Source organism: Megalops cyprinoides, chromosome 13 (genome assembly GCF_013368585.1).
Source record: "Megalops cyprinoides isolate fMegCyp1 chromosome 13, fMegCyp1.pri, whole genome shotgun sequence".
Taxonomy (NCBI): Eukaryota; Metazoa; Chordata; class Actinopteri; order Elopiformes; family Megalopidae; genus Megalops; species Megalops cyprinoides.
The window spans coordinates 10,759,609-10,782,471 of NC_050595.1; the positions used below are offsets into that span (position 1 = coordinate 10,759,609).

At 42.8% G+C, this 22,863-nt stretch overlaps 1 protein-coding gene across 5 annotated transcripts; it reads left to right on the forward strand.

Annotated features, from left to right (window-relative positions):
• Window positions 1-10: 10 nt before the first annotated feature.
• Window positions 11-21,551, forward strand: LOC118787699 (serine/threonine-protein phosphatase 6 regulatory subunit 3-like). Of its 5 annotated transcripts, none has more exons than XM_036543311.1 (26): window positions 11-229; window positions 6,390-6,565; window positions 6,884-7,132; window positions 7,950-8,136; window positions 8,286-8,423; window positions 8,916-8,981; window positions 9,198-9,310; window positions 9,687-9,800; window positions 9,893-10,022; window positions 10,776-10,928; window positions 11,484-11,642; window positions 11,729-11,793; window positions 11,900-12,015; window positions 12,622-12,707; window positions 12,802-12,888; window positions 13,209-13,306; window positions 14,021-14,075; window positions 15,177-15,307; window positions 15,411-15,532; window positions 16,129-16,318; window positions 17,758-17,855; window positions 17,971-18,160; window positions 18,647-18,664; window positions 19,752-19,874; window positions 20,088-20,159; window positions 20,722-21,551. In XM_036543311.1, exons 3-26 carry the CDS (start codon window positions 6,906-6,908, stop codon window positions 20,771-20,773), a joined length of 2,790 nt encoding a protein of 929 aa, XP_036399204.1. In that variant the 5' UTR covers window positions 11-229; window positions 6,390-6,565; window positions 6,884-6,905; the 3' UTR covers window positions 20,774-21,551. The 5 variants fall into 5 exon arrangements, with proteins under 5 accessions (XP_036399204.1, XP_036399203.1, XP_036399207.1 ...); XM_036543310.1 differs by having other exon boundaries at window positions 201-379; XM_036543314.1 differs by having other exon boundaries at window positions 201-379; window positions 13,260-13,306.
• The last annotated feature ends 1,312 nt before the right edge of the window (window positions 21,552-22,863 follow it).

A 22,863-nucleotide genomic window follows, 5' to 3' on the forward strand; every position in this document is an offset into this window, starting at 1 on the left:
GCTGGACGGATTAATGTCGCAGGCAGTCGAACGAGCGAGGAGTTGACTGTGCTTACCCGTCTGAGTGACACTGAAACTGTCCAACCATAAGTCTGAAAATACGGGCGTCAGACCTAATTTAGCCAATGGACGTCGGACACTGCGTTTGAGTGATAGATATGGCCGCGCTGTGGGGGGAAGGGGTAGTTGAAGTTGATAGTACCGCCATCTTGAAAAGTGCCGTCTTATGGTATGCCTTTTCCCGTTTGCCGGAGTCTAGTTTAAACGGTTTGTTTTCAAATAAGAGTCATATTTAGATCGTATTTTATGTTCGCAACACTTGAAGCAAAGGGTTTTCTAAGCTACATGTCGTGGAGTCGTCATTTTCCGCTGTGTTTCGGTACGTAGCAAGCTAGCTAGTTAGGTAGCACCATGCTAGCTAGTCAATGCAGTTCTCTTTATTGGCGACAGGAGTAGCTATAGCTAGCTAGATTGCTAAGCACTTACTAGCAAGCCAATTCGGATGTTTTTCAAAGTCAAAATCGATTGGATGGTTAGCTATCTTGAGAGTATAGCTTGCGTTTTACAACTGTTTTTATGTTGTATTAATAACATAACATATTTACGGTAACGTTGTAGCTAGCTAGTTAGCTATAGTAAATAAGCGCTCAAATATTCAGTGGCTAGCTACACTGCTTGTTTGCAGCCGACTACGGTATAGGTTGCTAGCTAGTTAGCTAACGTTAGTTAGTTACATGGACGCGGGCTGTTAGCTAGTCTAGTTAGCTTCCAGTCTTATGTATGTGTTGTCTCATTTCTTCCTACGATTCGGAGTTATGCAGTTATTTAGAAGGCTGTTTTCTCTAAAATCTTTGGGGGGTGGGGGTGGGGTGGGGGTTGAGGTAGCTAATGTTAGCTACTCAGCTGACTGGCTAGCTAGCTAGGTACGTTGGAACTCCAGTCAGACAGCAGCAAGCTAGGAAGTCTGTTCTTATGATGATATCTCCGGAGTCTATTTGGAAATGGGTAGCTAGCGTGTGCTAGCTATACAAAATTGGCTGGTCAGGCTAGCGAACTAGTCTAACGATATCTACCCAGCGTCTCTCTGATCCCGCATGTTTTATGCTGTCCAACGTAGGGAAGCGAATAAATAAAGGCAGTATTTAATATCCGTCATGCTTTACTTTCAATCGAACGTTACTGAGGTTTGCTTGTTTGCCAGAAACTGTCCGTTGTCATTACTCTGCGAGTTGTGTAGGAAGTTTTTCATTCCATCAGATAACTATGTTAAGATAAACTTATCGACTTACTTATTACTGATTGCCTCGTTAATGTTAGCGGCATTATGTTAGCCGATAGCTAGCGTTAGCTGTAGATGCTTATCAGGGAACCGTAGCTAACAGTTAGCTAGTTACTTTCGTCCATCTACGTGATGGCGGCCGAGAGCAAGGTAGATAACTAGCTAACAAGTTTATTGTAGCACAGTTTGCTTAGTTGGTATAGCTATTATATTATACAAGCGGTAGCTAGTTATAATAAATGTTGTGAACGCTAGTAAATAGTAGCGTTAGTTTACTGATAGCAGTTGAGTTTAGCCACTGACAGACAGCCACACAACACACATGCTTGCTAACTAATGTAGGAAACCAACTAGTTTACTGTGTTTCATGTTTCTGCGAACTGGGGATTGTTGATTTTGTTGTTACAACTTTCGACCGAGGTGCAGTTAATATTCCTATCGGTACATATAGATTCCATCTTAACTCGCACTCATATTAGCTAGCTTAGCTAATAAGCTAATTGGAAAGGTAAATGTATATGAGCTGATTAGTAAGCATCCATCATCATACAACTATCTATTGGCTCAGAAGCATGTGTGATGTCCTTTTTTAGATCCACTTCGCAAGGACATCTGAGAAGCTAGATCATTTTTAAAGGGTAAAGTGTTGGCTAGCCAACTATTCTATTAAACTCCACCTTCGAGCTTCGAATGGAAGGCAATGTGTCAAAACATCTCTGCACATGACAGTGGTCTGCAGTTAAGTGACATTGGTTCAGTGGTTCATAACTTTGCTCTCTACAGTTGTCTGTGAATCCCACTCTCATCTCCTGAGGTAAGACATCAGTGCAACTTAAGGAGAAATGTTCCAGTGAAACAAAATATATATTTCCAGGTAGGAGGACAGCTACACAGATTCTTGCACTACAGGTGAGGGGCCGGATAACGTTTTGAAATTAAAGGATAAAGTACATGCTTTTCATTTGCAGACAATGTATGCTATGCGGGTACCCACGCTGTTGTTTTAATTACAGAATGAAAAGCATTGCAACCTTATCTTGGTTAGGGGGACCAGATGGGCTACCCTGAGCTGCAGCGCCTTAAAGGTGTAATGAAGTGTACACATGCACACATGCATTTAGCCGCTGTTTTCGAAACAGAGGAACCACTTCCACATCTCTGGTCTAAGCACTCTGGCAGTAGAGTTGCTGAGTCAGTGCTAATATTCAGTTTGTTGCCCAGGACTTTGGCCTTTCACACTTATGTACTGAGATCCTGGTATTGGTGGACATGATATAAGAGGGTTACAGGCACATTTCCTGTGACCTGCCTCAGCTGTGTGTTTGCTGTTTGAATGCGACCCCAGAGGTGGAAATGGAGCTCTCAGTACATTGTAGTTTAAGCTCTAGGTTTTGATTCGAATCAAGTTTTTTTCAAAGTAAAATGCAACATCAAGTGCAGCTAGTGTGACCTAAAAAGACTTATACTGCTAAGCATTGGGAGTGCTATTTCCATCCCTGTGACCCTGTATTCTGGACAGTGGTTGCTGACCCCATACCATCTATATGTCTCAGACTGTCTCATGTTTGTTTGTAAACAAGTGAGCAAGGTCACTTGGTAAATTCTTACTCTTGTAAGCCTGTGCTACCTAGTTAGTAGTAACCACTGAGAAAAGTCATGCTCTGGCCATGGTATTTTACAGGGTAAATGTGTCTAGTTCTGCTTGGCTCCCCTGGGCTCTAACCAAACCTCAAAGCTTGGTTTCCTCTGATCCATCCATGAGCACTGACGGTACCTCTGGATGAACATAACTCAAGATGACTCCTCTGTGACCTTTTACCAGCTTGTCAGATGCCTTCCTTCCCAGAAACAAAAAACACACACCTGGGAGTTGGATTAATTCATTTTTAATTTAAGGGTTTTTATTAAGTGTAAAAATACTTGTTTTGCCATCCATTTTTGATTTTGATATTTTAATGGAACTGAGTATTTGAAGAAAGAAAGAAGCTCATTATGTTTAAGTAGCACTGAAACTTGTAGATTTATGGTTTCATATTAATGCTAAAAATACAAATATTAATTTGTGTTAATTTGCCAATATGTTTGTCTGTAGTTGTTTCATAGTTTAAGTAAAAAGCAGATTTTAATGTCAGACTTAAGTAGCAGGAACTTTGAAGAACCACCATTTTATATGCCCTTGTCTGTCAATATTTAGAGGTTTTTACAATTCCTAGCTGTCTCAGCAGGTGAACCATGTTGTAAGATCATTGTGGCAGATTGGTATGCTCAGGGTCAAAGTTCATCTTGATGAAGTACAGTTAACCCCTGCAGTATTTTTCTTCAGATGCCCACAAAGCGAACAAAAGAGAAATACTTAACAGTTGCACAGCTGACATTTATAAAGGGATTATTGTCAAAAGAGTATGATTTTTGTTTGGGATTGTGTACAGTGCCTTGGTTCAGAATTCCTAGGTAGCTGGTTTGGAGTGTTTTCTGCATTCCATGCTTTTTTGTTTAACAAGCTGTATGAATGCTATACTTTAAACACAGATACTTAGTTCTGAAGACCTACATGACTGCCCAATGGCTCAGATATATGTAGATTTCAGTTTCACATGGTGACCCGCAAGATTATTTGGTGTAACCAGTTCATTCACTATTATGTGTATACCTAGCTAATGGTAAATGCATAGTAATCAACCAGTTTGTGTCTCACTACTTCATAGTGTTATAATATTAAAGAATGTATCTGAAGCATTTATCAAATGCCAGAAATAAAGGGAAATTGAAATTAGAGCTACCCCTTCAGACCTTCCTCATTAAATCATGATTCACCAGTTCTGGTGTGAAGGAAAACACACATTTAAAGTTATTATATTAAGTGTAGCTGAAAGACAGCTAGCTAACTACCAGCTGTAGTGTAATCACTTCCAATTAGGGAATTATGACAAATGTTTAAAGAGAGATATTTACAGGAAGAGGGCTGTCTGGTTGTTTGTCTTTTTAGATGCTGACTGCAAACAAATTGACAACATAAAGTACTTTAAAGCATGCCACAGATAGCAATCAAACTGGTGTTTGAACTCCATATTGATGTAATCTGAATAAAAATTGAACTCATAGCAACAATGTGGCTGAACAAGAGCACATGGTGCACACATGTTTCATATAGATCTGCATCTGGCAGGCAATATTGCTGTAGACTTCCAAACAAAACTTGGTTGAAGTCAACAGAAATGTAAAATTACTATTCTGCCAGTGACATTTTTGACCTGTGTAGTTTGCTGGGGTTTGCTGTCATTTTTAATCCACTTATTTGTTGATATTTTTTTGGGTGACACATTTTTTGGTAAGATGCTCTTATGGCATGATGTCAGATTTTCCTGTCTGACACATTCTGTTTAACCCTAGTGCATTTGGCAGTGGTATCATTGTCATTAGCATTTGTGTTTTTTTAACAAAATTAGATTTCCAATAATTTTACATGTTCTTGTTTGAGCTAACCAAGGTTTTACTGTTAGAGAATTTGTTAGCTTCCAGCTCTTTACAGACATTTCTCCAACTGTTGGAGTATAGACTGCCCTCGCTCATAGTTAAACAGCAGCAAGTCTGTAGCTTAGTTCAATCCGCAAAGGAAGCAGTGCGTCCAAAGAATTCCTTTAATCGGCAGATGCCCTGAATGCAACTGTTAATGAGGTTTTTGCGTTCTGAAGCAGTCACAGCTCAAAACTAAGATTTATCCAATTAATTTACTTTTACTACAAAACGGGGGAAAGGTAATGTTTCACACACAGCATCTTGCAAAAATCTTTCTTTTGCACTGTTCATTTGTGGCAAGTGACTGCCAATTTCAGCTTTGAAATTGGCAGTCACTTGCCACAAATGAACAGTACAAAAGAAAGATTTTTGCACAAATGAACTCAACCCCTTGTAGAGTTAATAACAGCTAATCATCATCTTGCTTTGGGGACTGTACCTACTAGGACATTGTTTGTCTGAAACAGTTGCAGTGAATTGTGTGATGGCATTACTGCCCTAGTGTGTTCAGACTAGGAGTAAAATTTCATTTCGCATCAGAACTCCTCGTGGTTCAGAAATCTCAGCTCGGTGGGCTTTTACCAGGTGTGCACTAACCTGCCTGGAGCCAAGCTGGCAGGGCGGTTTGTTTCCATTTATTGAGTCTCCCCTACTGCTCAGTTGCTGCTGACCAAAGGCAAGGCCTCTTCCTGTACTGTCTGCATCCACCTACACGGCATGTGTTTTTGGAAATGAAAGGGAACAGTTGCTCCCCAAATGACGCATATGCACTCGTTTTTATCTGATGGAGGAAGAAATCTTCACTTAAGCTTTTGTTACTCCTTTTGTGGAGTGAGCATAACTACATTGAAAATAATGCAGAATGAGTGTAGATCTGGTGTACAGCACTGGAAGGAAATATTAATTTTCTGGCATGAAATTCTATGCGAAGAATGATGTATGAAGAATGGTACTTAGCTGGAAGTAAGCTTTATTAAAAAAATGCACACAAATGCCTGGACCGCTGCTGTTGCAGTTGGGAATTCTCACTGCTTCACAAAGTTTTCACAATGGGTGACAGCCAAATATACTGTCCAGTGAAACTGTGCAGTTTACAGGGCATCTTTTACAACGTCTTTGTCTGTTAATGCCATTTACCATTTTTGTAATCCTTGTTCAGATTTTGTTTTATTTGGATTTTATTTTGTGGTTCATTACTTAGCTATGCCAACAAGCCACAAATAGATAGGAGCACAACAAAGACTTCAATATGATGTCAGGATTAAGACAGCATCTTTTATAGGTTAGAAATGTACAGTGTCTTAAATGACATCTAAGTAGGCATACAGATGGCTAAAATGAATGTACCCATGTCTTGGAAATAGTTTATAATAGGCCTCAGATATTGTCTTTGTCCAAATCTCCACCGCAGATACATAAGTCAGCTGTCAGGAAAATCTAAGAGGGTAATGGCATCGTCAGTCCCATTTCGCATGTAATGATCCTTATGTAGCCTTTTTTGTTGATTTAGATGTATTATCCATCAGATCTCTCGTAGTCATGAGTGATTTATTGAGTTTAAGTAAAGTCGTTCTCCTTGTTCTTTGTGTTGCAGGTGTGCATTGATTGTTTTGTGGGGCCGAGGTCTTTTCTGCTGCATGTGTCCTGTGTCCAAGGGGTTCTGTGCTTGCCGCTGCCTTGAAAGCCTGTAATGGGCAAGAACTCACCAAGAGCACAAGCATTATTTTATTTTTGATTAGAGTTTTACCCACAGGTTACTGCCTCAACCAGGTACGACCGTCCAGCACAAGTCAGAATCATAACTTAGCCATTGTTGTCTATTGTATTAATGTAAGCAGCACAACCAAAGTAGGTTTCAGAAAGTAACTAGAAAAAAAAATCAGCATCTCTCAGATGTTTTTGTACAGCTACAGGAAATGTGTTATGAAAGGACTGTCAGTTTGCACCCAAAGAACAAGTCTGTGTTCGCAGCTGTGCTTTAATGAGAGAGGCTGATCGCACTGCAGAGCGCTTTTCCCGGCGCTCACACGCTCACACGTCCTCTGTGCCAACTCCCCCCCCCCCCCCCCCCCCCCCCCCCCCCAACAGCGGCAGCAGCAGCACCGGCACCATGTTCTGGAAGTTTGATCTACACACGACGTCCCACATCGACACCCTCCTGGAGAAGGAGGACGTGACCCTGACGGAGGTGATGGACGAGGAGGACGTCCTGCAGGAGTGCAAGGCCCAGAACCGCAAGCTGGTGGACTTCCTGGTGCGGCCGCAGTGCATGGAGGACCTGGTCACGTTCATCACCCAGGAGCCCTCCGACGACATGGACGAGAAGATCAAGTACAAGTGAGCAGCCGGGACTTGCCGTGTTGTTGTTGGAAGTGTTTGTTGCTCCATACGTTAGCATTAGCGCACGAATGTAGCCGCATGCAGTGAATGTGGCTGGAGAGGGAACTCTGCCTTATAACTTGAAGTGGTTTGTGAATGTTGCAGTTCAGTGGCCCTGTACTCCATGTGATTGTTAAAGCCAAAGTAACCGTTGACCTGGGCGTACAAAAGAACTTAACTATTCATCAGCTTTGGATTTTCATGCCTTAGTGCAGTAATGGTGGATTATGGGGCCCACAGTTCACAAAGGGAATAGGAAGTGAGAACACAGCTTGTAGGGAATGCATCGGGAAAAGTGCAGAGCACTCTGCTAATGTGGATCATATCCAGGATGATTTGGTTTTTATAAGCAGTTGGTTCATAAAAAGTGTAATTCTAAATCAAAGAATAAAATAGTCTTATATTTTAATTTTTTTTCCTTTCCTAACTGAGAAATATCCTTAGCTAAATTCTTCGTTTATTAAATAAAATACCATGATTCATGTAAATAATTTTACTGGCCCTGTTTGAGCTACAGTGCATTGCTCAGCCAAGTGAAGTAAACCATTAATAAATTCATTAAAGAAATTGTTTGACTTAATTGGACTCACATTACTAAAGTTTTGAGTTTACTAATGATAATTGGTGCTATGTTGCAGTTCAAGTGTTTTTGTTATGTCAGTATTTTTAACAAGAGGGGTGACCTGTGGTGTAATGTTGCATGGTGTAGTGTCTGACAGCCTTGTTTTTCTTTTTTCCTTGACACCATATAATGAATTGGTTGGTGTGATTTCAGGTACCCAAACATATCCTGTGAACTCCTCACCTCTGATGTGGGACAAATCAATGACAGACTGGGTGAGGATGAAAGCTTGCTGATGAAGCTCTACAGCTTTCTGCAGAATGAGCCCCCTCTCAACCCTCTGCTGGCCAGCTTCTTCAGCAAGGTGCTGAGCATTCTCATCAGCAGGAAGCCCGAACAGGTAGGCATGCTGGGCATTGCACAGCGAAGTTTTATTACATTTAGGCGATCCCCTTACAGCTGAGGATAAAAGAGTTTGAAATGGCATCCATATTGTTTTCTGCATTTACTGTGGCCAGCAGCCACTTATCCATCGGCTGTCTCTCGTAGATTGTGGAGTTCCTGCGAAAGAGGGAGGACTTTGTGGATCTCATGATCAAACACATAGGGACCTCGGCCATTATGGACCTGCTGCTGAGAATGCTGACCTGCATCGAACCTCAGCAGCTAAGGCAAGATGTTCTAAACGTAAGTACATCCCTCTTAATATTATTGCCTACTCTCTTGTTGAAGTTTTAATGAATGTGGGCCTGACTGAGTCAATGGATCAGACCCCAGGTAGGATTTCCTGTGTCATTCTTCCCAGTGTTGTTGTCATTGCTTATGCAGAGTGATTTTGCTCTGTCATACCCCTTTTCAGTGAATGAATGTTTGCCCAGTTGTCTTATAAACTGTGGCTGTATAAAGCCTCCTCAGTCCTTGAGCCCTGCTTCAACATAACCAGATTATGAGTTAACTGATGAAACATAACCAATGGACCTTAATGTTTGAATGTTTCTCAGACAGAAGTTCATGTGTGAGATGTTGATGGCTATTTATAGTCCAGAAGCAGACATTTAGGCTGGGGGTTGTTTTGTCAACTTGTTTGGTCGTTTTTTGTCTTGTTTTGCTGTAATTTTTTTTTCTCCTTTCAGTACAAGTCTTCATTGTTCAGTAATTCAATTTAATTTCCTCCCACAGTGGTTGAATGAGGAGAAAGTTATCCAGCGGCTCATAGACATGGTACAGCCATCTCAGGATGAAGACGTAAGAAAGATTACATTAACTCCTTTCAGATGGCAGGGCTGTTACTGCCTTTTTTGTAAGAAGCCAGTTGGATCTGTTGTTGTCCGCCTTTTTAAAAAAAAAAAAAAAAAGGGCATGCGATTGTTCCGTATCTGTGCGTGTTGAGCTCTCTGGCTGCGAGGTCGCATTCCTTTGGGTTTTTCTCTGATGTGCCTCTCCATCGTTTCCCTCTGCCAGAGGCACTCGAACGCGTCCCAGTCACTGTGTGAAATAATCCGGCTCAGCAGAGACCAGATGTTCCAAGTGCAGGGCTGCTCAGAGCCAGACCCCTTACTGGCCACACTGGAAAGGTACGCTCCCCTCTCACTCCTGCCACAGGCTCCGCAACACCAGCAGCAGCAGGAGGAGGAGCTTTACATCCCAGAAATTAGTAACATGGCGTGCAAATACGTATGATCGTGTGTGTGTTTGTACCGCATTGTAATATTTATTCAGCACAAACTTTGGCTTGTCGTTGAGTCTATTCTGCAAGTGCTCAGTGAGTGGAAGGACATTTTTCAAATGCCTGTGCTCTAACCTGAGTGCGGCTGCATTGTTTGTTCAGAAGCTGTGTTTGAAGTTTTAGTATGCATTGTTGTGACGTTTCAGTGCTCACTGAGCATTTTTGACTGGGAAGTTGGAAGTGTCAGCCTGACATGAACCTAGTGTGTGTCCTCTCTCTGGCAGACAAGAGACAGTGGAGCAGTTTCTGTCCAACATCTTTGACAAAGAGAAGAACGAATCGGCTATAGTCAGTGTTATCCAGATACTGTTGACGCTTTTTGAGACACGAAGGCCTGCGTAAGTGCCCGTTTTCACCCGAGGGATTTTCTAACAGTTGTGCTCGTTGTTAGGGTTGTTTTGACATGCAGCTGTGCGCCTTACTTTTGTAGTTTCGAAGGGCACTTGGAGATCTGCCCCCCTGGAATGAACCACCCCTCGTTCTCAGTCAATCAGAGCGTGCTGGAAGCAGTCAGACCCAGGCTCAAACACTTCCACCAACTGCTGCTGGAGCCCCCAAAGGTAAATAGACACACTTACACAAAGCGTACATCACGTTTTACCAGACGCTTTCTCTGAAGAGTTCTATTTATGAACTACATAGTGCCTTCATAAGCACCACCTAAACATTTATGCCAGCCATCAGAGAATTCTGTGTCACTGTCCATGACATATGGTTTTACCGTTACATAACAATTCAGAACGTCACCGTAATATTGCGTATATTGATAATGACATGGCACACAAAGTGACAGCCTGTAATTCCTGTGTAGTACCTTCCATGGAAAGCGTTAACACAGTTTATCATATGTCTATGCTAAAGGCTATTTAAAGGGTTTGCATATCTGTTGCTTTACATGTCTTGTCATGTTCTGGGATATGTGTAATGAAATGCATGTAGGGCAGTCATGTTATCTGCTTTTTCACTGCACCTTACTTAAAAGTTAGGAAACAGGACCACAGGTTAGATGTGTTTGCATTCATTTGTTAGTTTTCCTTTACTCCCACCAGCCCTCAGACCCAAAAGCAGTCAGCCTGAGTGTTTGAATTTCCATGGGCTTTGTCGTAGATAGTCATTTTGGGACAGTTAAATTTGATCATTCTAGTTTTTCCTACAGACACTGTGGATGTTCTGTCCAAATGTAGGTAGGTAGGTCAGCACTAACTACTGTTCTTGGTGGAGGCAAAGAAGAATATATTTAGAAACAGCCCCAGTCAGTTCTTGGCAGCAGCGTTATCGATTTTGTGCTTATTCTTTCTTTCATCTCCCTGCAGACGAACGTCCTGAAAACTACATGGGGAGTGCTGGACCCCCCGGTGGGAAACACTCGCCTGAATGTGGTCCGTCTCGTGGCCAGCCTTCTGCAGGCAAACACGCACATCATCAACCTGGAGCTGATTGATCTCAACACTGTTGGAGTCATACTTGTAAGTATCCTGCAGGCTGGCTCATACGTCAGTCACAGCTGTGCATTGGCGCAGCAAAAGCTATGTAAGTAACATGCTGTGTGTCTTTTCCCCACAACTTTGGTTTCTTGTAGTGATCTATTTTGAAGGGATCGCTCACCCAGTTTGGTTACTGAAGACGTCATTTAATTTAATATTTTAGTCCATACCACAGATCTCACCTGGTTCCAGTAAAGCTGCGTATGCTGTTTGCATAACATAAAGGGTTCAGCCTCATTTTCAACCTGTATCAGATTTTGTTTATCTAAAAATAAGCACATTTACCGGCTTCAGGCTGAATTCCTACTTTAGTATGGTGTAATTTTACAATACAAACACAAAAATACAACTAAGTTTCCTTCTTTAAAATACTTAAAATATTCATTTCCAAAGCAGTATTTGTAAGACACATGTTATGTGGACTGTGTGAGATTTAATTGATCTCACCATTCCATTTCTCCAACAAATGTTTCTACGAAACCGGCTTGCATGAGGAGCTTGTTTTTAATGGCCTTTTTTTCTCTTGTTTGTTTTTAGGATATGTACTTTAAATATATATGGAATAATTTTCTGCACATACAAGTAGAGATCTGCACTGCGCTTATCCTTGCCATGCCCCCTGCTCAAAGTGAAAACCCTGAGATCAACACGGACAACGATCAAGAGCCGGTCAGGGAAAACCTCCTGGTCAAACACGTGAGTCTGTCCCCTTGGTCCTCTGATGTGTATGCTGCAGTCTATACAACAAAGAAGCTAAACCCATGTTTTCCCTCTGTCTTCAGCTGTTTCAGAAGTGCCAGTTAATCCAGAGAATACTTGATGCGTGGGCCTCCAATGAAAAGGAACAGTAAGTACAAGAGCAGTATCAATGGGTTTAATTTCATAATTGATTCGTCTTGTTTTGAAATCGTGCGGCTTGAGTCTCAGAATGAGATTACGTTTTCGTGCTCCAGGGCCGAGGGTGGACGACGAAGAGGGTACATGGGCCACCTGACCAGAATAGCCAATTCCATTGTGCACAACAGTGATAAGGGGCCCAACAGTGCACTAATACAGCAGCTCATTTCAGGTGAGTGGCATGACATACTGCTACCCTGCAGCAGCCCAGGAATTGTAATTGTTTAGAAGGATTATCAGATCAACGTTATGCAATGCCTTTGTCAAAATACATTTAGACTATTGTTTCCAGTTCTTGGCACCACACTATGAGAAAGGACATAGTGTCTCTTTGGAAAAAAATACCTAGAAGGACAAAACTTGTCCTGAGTGTCAAATATATAAATTTTGAGGAGGGATTTAAGACTGTTAATTTATGTAGTCTCAGCAAAGGGAGACCCATGAGCGGATTTGGTTTTACAATTTTACATTTTTTTAATGGGATTTATAAGGGGGACTTCAAAAACTATTTCAAGTTGGGTACCGCCACTAGATCAAGAAGGCATAGATGGAAATTGAAGTTTTAGGATTAGGAAGTATTTATGCATGAAGCATCTTACCAAGCCTCAGCAGAAGCAGGGACTGGGGTTGTTCAAGACTAGGCTTGATGCAGTGTATGGATGTACTGCAGAATGGTGAGTTGAGGTGGGATGAATTGCTTGTTGTTGTTATGAAATTTGCTTATACGCACATGTTGAGTCATTTTCATAATGAAAACACTCCCATTTCTGCTTTCCAGAGCTTCCTGAGGATGTGAGGGAAAAATGGGAGGCTTTCTTGTCTGGCCCACTAGCAGACACAAACAAGAAAAACACTGTAGACTTGGTAATTACCATTTCTAAGCCTTTTACATTTTGTATTATCCAAGCGTGTTTGAGAGGACTGACATGGGGAAAATGATGCTGTGTGTCGCACTCAGGTGAATACGCACCATATTCACTCGTCCAGTGATGATGAGGTAGACTTCAAGGACAGTGGATTTCACCAGGATTCATCCTTACAACAAGTAAGTCTGTAACTGGATGAGTCAACAAAAATCCTGCAATTATCTTTTATATGTCCTAATTTTGATGTAATCTAATTATAAATTAAAGCTCACAGTGTAAATTCAGTGTCTGTTTCTGCTGTAATACTAACTGTGTGTCGTAATTATCATAAATCTATGTAATGCATCATTTTTGTCAACACGAAGCTGTAAATGTTAAGTATAACTGGCTAGTGCTTGCATGAATGTTAGCAATTATTCCATGTCTTGAAATGAAGAACTCAAAAGTTTCTTTTGTAGCGCCAAGATTATATCATTATCATTGGTCCTGGGTTTGCCAGGCCTTTTCTGATTATCAGATGCAACAAATGACGTCCAATTTTATTGAGCAGTTTGGCTTCAATGACGAGGAGTTTGCTGATCAGGATGATGTCGTGGAGTGAGTACTGATAATGCATGCCGTTTCTATAGTGACCTCCCTCCCACAGGGTCAGCCTATCATATTTTGGTTGGGCTTGAGTGTAGCATTCTCTGTGAATGAAGCTGAACCTGTCCAAATCCACAAGAGACCAAAATTTTCACTCCTTAAAAACGTATAACTGTGCTGGAGGAGGATGTTTGAGGATGTTGCATACTTTCCTCCCATGTCCACGTGTGCATTTTGAACATGTAAATATAAAAATAGAAGTATTTACTTTAATTCACTGTTTACCACATAAAACTTCTGTAACTTGGCCCTGTTGTTTGGTTACACTGTGAGCAAGCATGAATCTGGAGTGTGTAAGGCATTTTACAGAGGATGTGGCTGCACCTGTAAAGTTAAAGATCCCAGTGTGTTGGAAGGTGAAAGGGCAAGTGCTTTTAAAGCCCTCTCCCCCTCTTTGGTGTGGGTTTTTTTGGGGGGGGGTGTTAGTTAGGAGGCACTGCTGGGTAGAGGCCTTTCTTAGCTGGTGGATCACTCGAGGATTTGGGTTGGATGGGGATCACTTAATTTTCCTTTATACTGTGGCTGGGCAATCTTGGGAGTTCTGCTTTTACCAGTTAGTGTTCTTCCGACCTCTTTTAAACATGGGTTTTAGTGAAAAAGCCTACTGTGTGAAACTACTGCCTAAAAGGTTCACCTGTACTTACATTAATATTTTTGATGTTGCAGTATTCCCTTTGATAGAATATCAGACATCAATTTTTCCTTGAATACAAATGAAAGCGTAAGTATAATTTGCTGTTTTTTTGTTTGTGCCAGATGAAAAATTAAGGATGTCTTTACACTGAAATTACGTAACTTTCTCTTTTTCATATAAAATCTCTATATTAAAAACATGTATATACTGGAGACGGGCAGGCAGAAATTTCATTTTTAAACTTTATTGTAATAAATGAGTGTCTGTACAGGTGTAGCTGCAAGAGTCTGATTTGATAGATTTTAAAGCTGAATTAGGTTTTTTCACTACCTGCCTCGGCAGGAAACATTTGACTAATGAGATTTGTTTATTCTTGATAGCTGTCCATGTATCTGGTCAGTAGATCAAGGAGTATTAAATGTTGAAGGATGAGGGAAAAGTTATTCTGGGGGTACAGAAACTGCTAACTTAGTATTATATGAAATACCTCAAGAACACTGGAAAGAGACTGTATTGAAAATGCCAGTAGTTTGGGGAAAAAAACTGGTATGTGTTGTAATGTTTTTTTTTAAGTGACTTCATAACTTCGGACAGCCAGTTTACCACAGCTATCCATGTGATGTCACTTGACACGTTGAATTTAGTCAGACCTATTAAGTAATTTAATTAGCTAGCTGGCTAAGTGGCTAGCTGTGCTACACAAACCTTTTCAAATATACATATAGGGCAGCCTTTGCTAACTAACTTATCTACACAACTATTTTAACATTAGTTAACTACAGACTGATGTACCCCTAACAAGCTGTTCAGCTTGCAAGGTAAGTCCGTTTACCTAGCTAACTAGTATTAGGGCAAACGGGAATAGTTGGCTCTTGTGTTTCAAACTTTAAGTTTCTTGAAAGGGTGAAAAACAAGCAGACTGCACACTTAAGCTCCGCTTTCGGTCTGTGAGTCAGCTTCGCCTGCCCACCCTGTCCGCCCCCAAATTTGCCAGCCCGTCTCCAGTATATCATTTTCTTAAACCGATCTCCATTGAATTAATCGAAATTGCATGAATATGAGCATTTTAGTTATGAATCACTGCTTGTGTGTTGGTTTGTTTTTACTGTCCGGTCTTTGAAAGGAGAATGCAAAAGCTCTTCAGCATTTCCTTAGCGTGGTAACCGCCGTGCTCACTCTGCCCTGCAGGCAAACATAGCCCTCTTTGAAGCCTGCTGTAAGGAGAAAATCCAGCAGTTCGAAGACACTGGATCTGATGAGGAGGACATTTGGGACGAGAAAGATGTCACCTTCGCTCCGGAGGCCCAGAGACGTCCTCGGTAGTAGCCTGGCTGAAAAGAACAGTCGCGTGGAGATGCCATCGTCCCATGTGCTTTAACTGACTGTGTTAACCAAATCTTCACCTGTCCCTTTTCCCCCCAGGAGCTCAGGCAGCACCGACAGCGAGGAGAGCACAGATTCTGAGGAGGAGGACGTGAAGCGAGACCCTTTCGCACCGAGCAACACCAACTCTGACGACAGAATGGAAGTCGATACCGGTGAAGGTGAGGAGCAGGGCGACTTCACTGCACTAGCACGCACATTTAGCTTGTACAGACTGATGTTTCCAGTCACAGCCAGCCACCGAAATATGACCAACCTTTGTCTCAAGTTCAGACTGGCTGTGTCAGAATTCATTGCGCAGGAGCAGCTCAGGCTGTGAAGACGCTTGCTTCGAGTACAGGTTGAGCGCTTAGTTTAAGACTAGGCAGTGTCATTAGCTACCTATGACTAGGAGTCCGTTGGCAAAAATTTCTGCAGTAACTGTGGCATCAGCGCCTCCTTGTGATATGTGGTCCAGTAAGTCACCAGGTTGTTGTAAGTGGGAGATGCACTGCTCCTCCAATTGATGCCACCTCCCCTGTAGGAGGCATTGTGGCTTGTAGGGTGAAAAATGTTGTGTGCAAGGGTATGGGGGTGGGATTCCCCTTTATATATACGTGTATGAGAGGTGTAGTGGTCAGTCTAACTCACGATTGGTCATTCTGAAGTTGTGGTGAAAAGGTGGAGGGGAGGATTATGTGTCTGTGCGTGCATATGTGTCTAAATGCCTTTGAACATGTATGCTGGAGATATTCCTTACATTGGTTGTTCTTTGCAGCACCCACATGGACAGCCAACTTTGATGACATCCCCATGGAGACCGGCAGCTCCACAGCGGCAGGAACACCAGCCGCCACAGCGTCCGCGCCCGCAGTCCTGCCTGAGCCCGAGGGGTGGAGCTCGCCCAATCCTTCCTCAGCAAAGGAGACAGGCTGGGCTGACTTCAGCAGCTTCTCAGCAACCGTGAGGTAAGTGCTTTCCGACAGGCGATGTTGGTGTGGGCCACACCGAGTGGTGATTGGGTAGGACATACACAAACGGACCGTAAGCTAGGCGACGGGTGAAAGCAAACAAAACAAAAAAAGTACCCATCCAGGTTGGATGGGGATCCCATTGCTGCCGTTGCTCAAAGGTAAAGGGCTCCCGCGGGGGCTGAGAGGACAGGCTCCTTCTTGCCAGGCTTCCAGCAGGTGATTTTCGCAGAGAGTCATTGGCAAAAGGCCCAGTGGAGGCAGCTAGCAACACCTGCTTCCGTTAGCAGTGAGCTTCTGGTGTAGATGCCTATAGGTGAGGCAGTGGGCGGTGGTAGAAATGCATAAGCAGTCTACTCTGCTTCTGAACGGCCCCTCCCCTCACGTCAGAAGAAATACGATCTAAAGTGAAATACTGACAAATCTGTAACCCAACCACAAGATTTTTGCAATGGTGCATAGTATTGTATTTGTCATACAGACCAGCTAATGGTCATTTTGCACCGTAACCTTATTTAGACATGTGTAGTCAAAACCACTATAGATGAAGGGGATCACTGGTTAAAAGGGACAGTCTTTGACAAACATTCCAACTCAGTGTTATTTTTTACATAATACACAGGACAAGGCATCTGCTGAATTTGATTTTTCTCTTCCTTGTAATGCTTCTTGAGGTTTGTAGGTAAATGTCTGTGTGTGTGTGAGCATAAGGGAGATGGAGAGAGAGGCTGAGAGGTTCTTGCCAAGTGATAAAATGGATCAAGGCAGTGCAATCTAGCATTGACTGTGTATAAACAAAGAATCTCACCGCTGGGGATGATTTGAGTTAAGAACACTATGCCACGTTTAAAAAGATCTTGTGTGGCATCTGGTTTCACACTTTTGTGGCAGGCTCAGTCATTCTGCTGTGTTTTTGTTTGTTTTTTCCTCTTATCACGGTTGCTTGGAAACACAGAAGTGCAGGTAGATCTGTGGGAAGGCTTCAGGAAATGTTGGTTTTCTAACCAGAATCTACTCAGCTCAGCCTATTTTTACAGTTTATTCATATTTGTCTAAGTATGCTGTAGGTTATGTATATTAAATTTTTTACAAAGAAAGGCTGTATATGCAAATGTATTTTGTTTCCAGCTTAATTATGTAGATGTGTATTTTTATTAAGCTACAAGTGTGGTTAATGTATGTTGTTTCTGTGTTTGTGTACATATTTGTGCATATTTGTTTGAAGGGGGACTTCTTTTACCAGAATATTTTTCTGACTCGCAGACTGTTGTGGGTAAGGGGTGATGACTGTAATTCTAGTTATTTATAGTGCAATAGTTCTTTGTTTTTCACAGTAGTAACAGTGACATAGGTCAGAGGCAGCAGACCTGTGCTGTGGCCCTGTGCTGGGAAGTGCTGAGTCCTTGTGTTAGACTGATTTCTTGTTACTGCCACAGTCCCAGAGATCCTCTGAGGAGCTCCTCACCTGTGGCCATGGAGACCAGCACAGAGCCTGCAGACCCCCTGGGTGTCAACGCACTGTCACATCCAGAAGGTAAGATTTCCGGGAGTTTCCACGCCTGATCTGATTTGCTGGACCGTCCGGAGCTGGCGCTCTGTGGTTGGGTCCATTGAACAGTCTGTGACCATCGCGTCTTTGTCCCTGAAAGTGATGGAGGGTTGGCCTGGGGAGGAGACATCCCATTCGGCCGTGTCGCCTGGGGGGAAGGGGGACGGTGGCCCGGATGCAGAGGACGAGCCGGCCACGGACCCCGTCACCGAGACCGTCACCAACGGCTTGATGAAGGAAACTGTCAGCCTTACTGTCGATGCCAAAACCGAAACTGCTGTTTTCAAGAGGTGAGGCCGCCCCCAGCAGCACCACTCCCCACCAGCTCACACTGCACACCGGACCACAGTCCCTGCCTTGTCCCTCCATCCTCTCGAGTGCAAGTTGGAGCCTTGAAGCTAGAATCTGTGTTTTCTTGCATACCAGGCATTCGGTGCTATGTTAATGTTAAATTTAGAATGTTAAAACACATGAATATATGAAAAGCACAAGACGTTTGACCCAATAACCCATGTGATGTAACTGGACACAAGTACTAAAAGTGCGTTTTCCTGTTCTGTAGTTTACATTTTTGAAAATGAGAGCCCTTTTGTGCAAAGGCAATGAGGAATTTCAAAGGCTAAGTATAGAGGGGAACGTGGGAGACAGATGGAGAAAGTGGGTCCCGTGTGCGTGCATGTGTGTGAGTGTGTGTGTTTGAGAAACTGCTCCTCGCTGTAACTGCAACACTTACAACATGAGCTTCCTCTTTCCCTCCCCGGCGCGCGTGCTTCCAGAGTGTTGAAATCCTGTCGGTACGTACAGCCAGTCGGAGGGCACGCGTCTGCAGTGTCTTTGTTTCTGCGTCGGCCACGTTTTCAGTTTTCAGTGACCGTTCCCCCCCCCCCCCCCCCCCCCATCTCCATCTGCATGTTTGTTGACAACACAAAATGTCTGCAGGCCCACAGGATGCAGTGCCACACCTCTCTTGTTTATTGGGTTTGTTGAAATGCCCCCTCCGTACACTGGAGGTCGCTCCACCTTGAGGAGGAAGAACCCAGTTTGCACAGCAGGGGCAGCCTTGCTGTTTTGCAGCAGCACCTGCCAGAAAGCCTGCTCTCGCAGATGAAAGCTCTTGTGCTAGATTACATTTAGAAAAAAAGAGTTCATGTAAATGCAGGGCTTGAATACAGAAGTATTTTCTAGCTAAGTCATCCGGCATTTATCTGACTAACCTTAATTGCCTCTTGCTCGTGTAGAAACTTTTGAGGTAGAAATAAAATAGACGTAATTGACAGAGTGGTAGTATTTATGGCAGAACTCTTTAGCGGGTTCAAGTCCTGTTCTCCTGGTGTATCTTGTTTGGAATACATGGGTGCTGGTTTGAGTGCAGGAAAGGTTACGTAAACAAAACACCGTTCTGAAGGGAGGAGTTGTATGAGTAAGCAAATGTCAATCTCCTCACCATCAGTACTTCACCCAGCCTCTTACTTTTGGTGGTTTCGTAATGTGAACCAAGAGGGGTGACTGTATTAGTGCTATGACTTTCACATGTTGTAAATGAACAGCCTTTTGTTGAGGCAGAAGCTTGTAAAGAGAAAGTCAGAAATCAGTCAACTTTCCTTCTGTGGCTTGGCCAGTATGTTGTGATGTATGTGTGTTTACCCATGAGACCCTTGGTACGTTTTTCTTTTTTATGTCTTCCCTGTTTTTTTTTTGTTTTTTTTTGAGCAGCCAGTTCTAGGAACCACATTTCACATGTCTGCGCCGGGCATTAACATGACCCTCTCGTTTCCATTCTGCATGCCTCCGCTCTGTGTTAAAGCCGTTTGCTCTGTCTGTGGAACCCTGCGCTCCCGGTAGCGTGTAGGCTTTGATAAACGGGCGCCTCCTGTCTTCCAGCGAGGAGGAGAAGCTGTCTACCTCTGAAGACGTGTCTGCTAAGTACGCCGTGGCAGAGAGCGCAGAGCCAGACACGAGTCTCGCCCCGTCAGCCCAGACTGCCAGCAACTGTCAGAAACCGAGGTGAGGGAGGCACGGCATTCTGGGAAATTTCACACTGCCAATATGAAATGCAAAGTATTCGTGCCATGACCGCTCGGTGTGACGTATGTGGATTTTAGTCCAGGTTTATTCCTCTTGGTGCCAGTGTTTACCTGTATAAGTGAGCAGTTTCTCAATCCTGGTGAAGAAGGTGGTCATGATTGCTCTCCATTCTCCGTGCCTCTTTTTGAACAGTGTGAAACATGTAGAAGACAAAGTAAAATCTCCAAGTGAAGCTTTCAATGGTCCTCTCGAAGAAGAAGCCAAGTAAGTCTGTGCACCTGGCATTGGTGACTGTCTTGCAGTAATAATTAATTGGTTTCATCACACCACAGATGTTAGTCCAAGGCTGCCCATCCACTTGGCTACTGTCATTGTTCACTGTAGCCCCAAGTATGCACCCAGTAAGCTTTAGTGTTTTTCTGTTGTAGGCTACTTCCAAAGTAAGAATTGTCTTAGTAGGTCCCACCGAAGAAGGAGCAGAAGTGTGCATTTGTACCTCTTTACGGCTTCACTGGCTAGCTTTATTCACTGTCAGCTGAAAGAAAATGGTGACTGTACTTTTGTGTATAAAAAAATCGCAGACATTGTAGTGTTACATCATAACTCCGGGCTTAGCCCTGCTGTCCTGTCCTGTCTCAGGGACACGGGCAAAGCCATGAGCAGGTTAGGGTCCGTCTTAGCCTCCTTTGCGGCCTTACTGCCCTGAAGAAAGGGGGAAGGCGGGGGGGCCTCTAGCTCCAGGGCTTCCAGGTTCATGCTCTGTCAGTGGATGAGCAGCTAATGTGTGCTTTGTACTCCGTATCAGTCTCTCCCTCTGTCCTTCCAGAGCAGACCAGCGAGTGCCCTCACCTGAGGCAGCGGTGAATGGGCCGGCGTGACGGGCAGCGCTGGGCGTCCCACATCTGTCCCACACAGCTCACCTCCAGGGGGTTCCAGTAGGGGGCAGTGCAAGCTCAAAGCCAGAGCCACCACTGCGCTGACTTCAGCAGATCAGGACCAGCAATATTCATACTTAGGTTTTACAGACAGTTGTACAGAAACTTTGAACTGTATGAAAAGAAAGCAACAAACACACTCAAATGGATACATAGAAAGGTTTTTTTTTTCCCATTTGTTTATATACTATTGTTCTAATGAAATGACCTGTCTGTTATTTTGCCACTCAAAGGTAATAGTAATGTTGCTATAGTTAAAAAAAGATTGTATGAATAAAGTATTTTATAAAAAAGAAAATGTATACATAAACTGAAAAATATATACCTGAATTATCCCAATTGGAACATGTTATGTGACCAAAAAATGAAGCTGTTTTTAATAGGGTGTCCTCTTGCACAGAATGGATATTTAATTACCTTCCAATTTAAAGCAACAGCTACCAGGAAATATGTTAATCTGCAGTTTATGTTGGTCTGTTTTTCCTTAAGGTAATTATTAGGGAAATGTATCATTATAAATATACAACAAAGGGTTTTTGCTACAGGTATTATTTGTAAATGTTTCTTGTATCCTTTAAATATGAGCAAGATTTGAAAACCTTTGGTATAGTTTTTAACTTTATTTATTATTGAACAGTAGTTAATGTTATGTTTCTGAAAGAGCCATACGCTTGTTCTCCGGCTTGAAAAAATTAAACTGTTCAAACTGTAAGGTGAAGAATGCAAGAGAATGGTTTCCCGTTACTTGTCACTCTTGCTGAAGGCTTGCTATAGTGAGACCCATTGAAGGATTGTTCCCTGTCACAGACATCCTTTTTTTTTTTTTACCTGCAAGCAACAAATATTTGTGCGTCTATATATGATGTTGTTGCAAATAGCAATCGAAAACTTAGCGATCCATAATATCCCTAACACTTCGAAAAGTGTGCATCGGTCATTGATATTTTTTTTTTCTTCAAATAAACTGGCAATCAGTGCCTGCAGTAAAAAACTAAGAACAATTCTCTATATTAATACTTTTTACCTGCCCCTTTACCATTAGTGATGATATCTTTTTTTCTTTTTCAACCTCAGCCTCTGGCAGGCAGTCTTATGTAACTTTAATTTCTTTAATGGACTGATTATGATTTGATGAACAAATACAATGACAAATCCTGAACACTGCTGGAGAAACGCCCGTTTGCTCTTTGTCTGATTGTTCTTACAGAACTGCAGAAAGTTGGTGCAGATGGGACTGAATGGAAATGTTTCATATGATTGCGTATGCAGAGTTGGTTTGAATTTTAGGGACAGCTGTGAGGTGAAGGAGAACGGGTGAAAGTCCTCTGCTAAATCTGTACAAACATATTCCATACATCCTTAACATGTAACCACGTGTTTACTGCAGTGTTTCGTTTTGAGGTGAGGGTTAATCGCTTGGCTTGGATCACTGAGGCCTGCTCGGTGTTAATTGAATAGAATGGAAAGTCTCTCTAATTGCTGAACACAGGGCTGAAGGCGGCTGTGTCCTTAGTAAGTGTGAGAGCTCCAGTTCTGATAGTGCTGCTAATGCAGTGTTGCCTAGGGAACACTTCCCAGGAACTTGTCTCTGCAAACTTGGATCCCAAGCCCAGTGGGTGTGACAACAGGAATGTGGCCACCTCACTGGATGCTCGGGTATCTTAGAAGCACGTGTGCGCACAGCTTTTGTAGAATCTCAGGGGACCCATTAATTTCCCCTCTAAAATGCACTATTGGGAAAAAATGTGCACAGTGCCAGGAATGCAGTTGTAGTTGCCTTGAATTTAATTGTCACAAGGTGGCAGCACTGCAAACTTAAAACAAAAAGTCAAAGGTTGAGAGTAGTGCCACTTCACAGAAATGTTTCACTAGTCAGTGCTGCAACGACTGGTTCCACAGACTTATCTCTGGTGTTGCATTTGATGTCTTGTTTTCTAGCTAACATCAACACACCAAAGCAATGACATTATGCAAATATTTGCAGTCAGCGTTGACAGCGTTTGAATGATGACACCTTCAGATTGAAGAAAAAA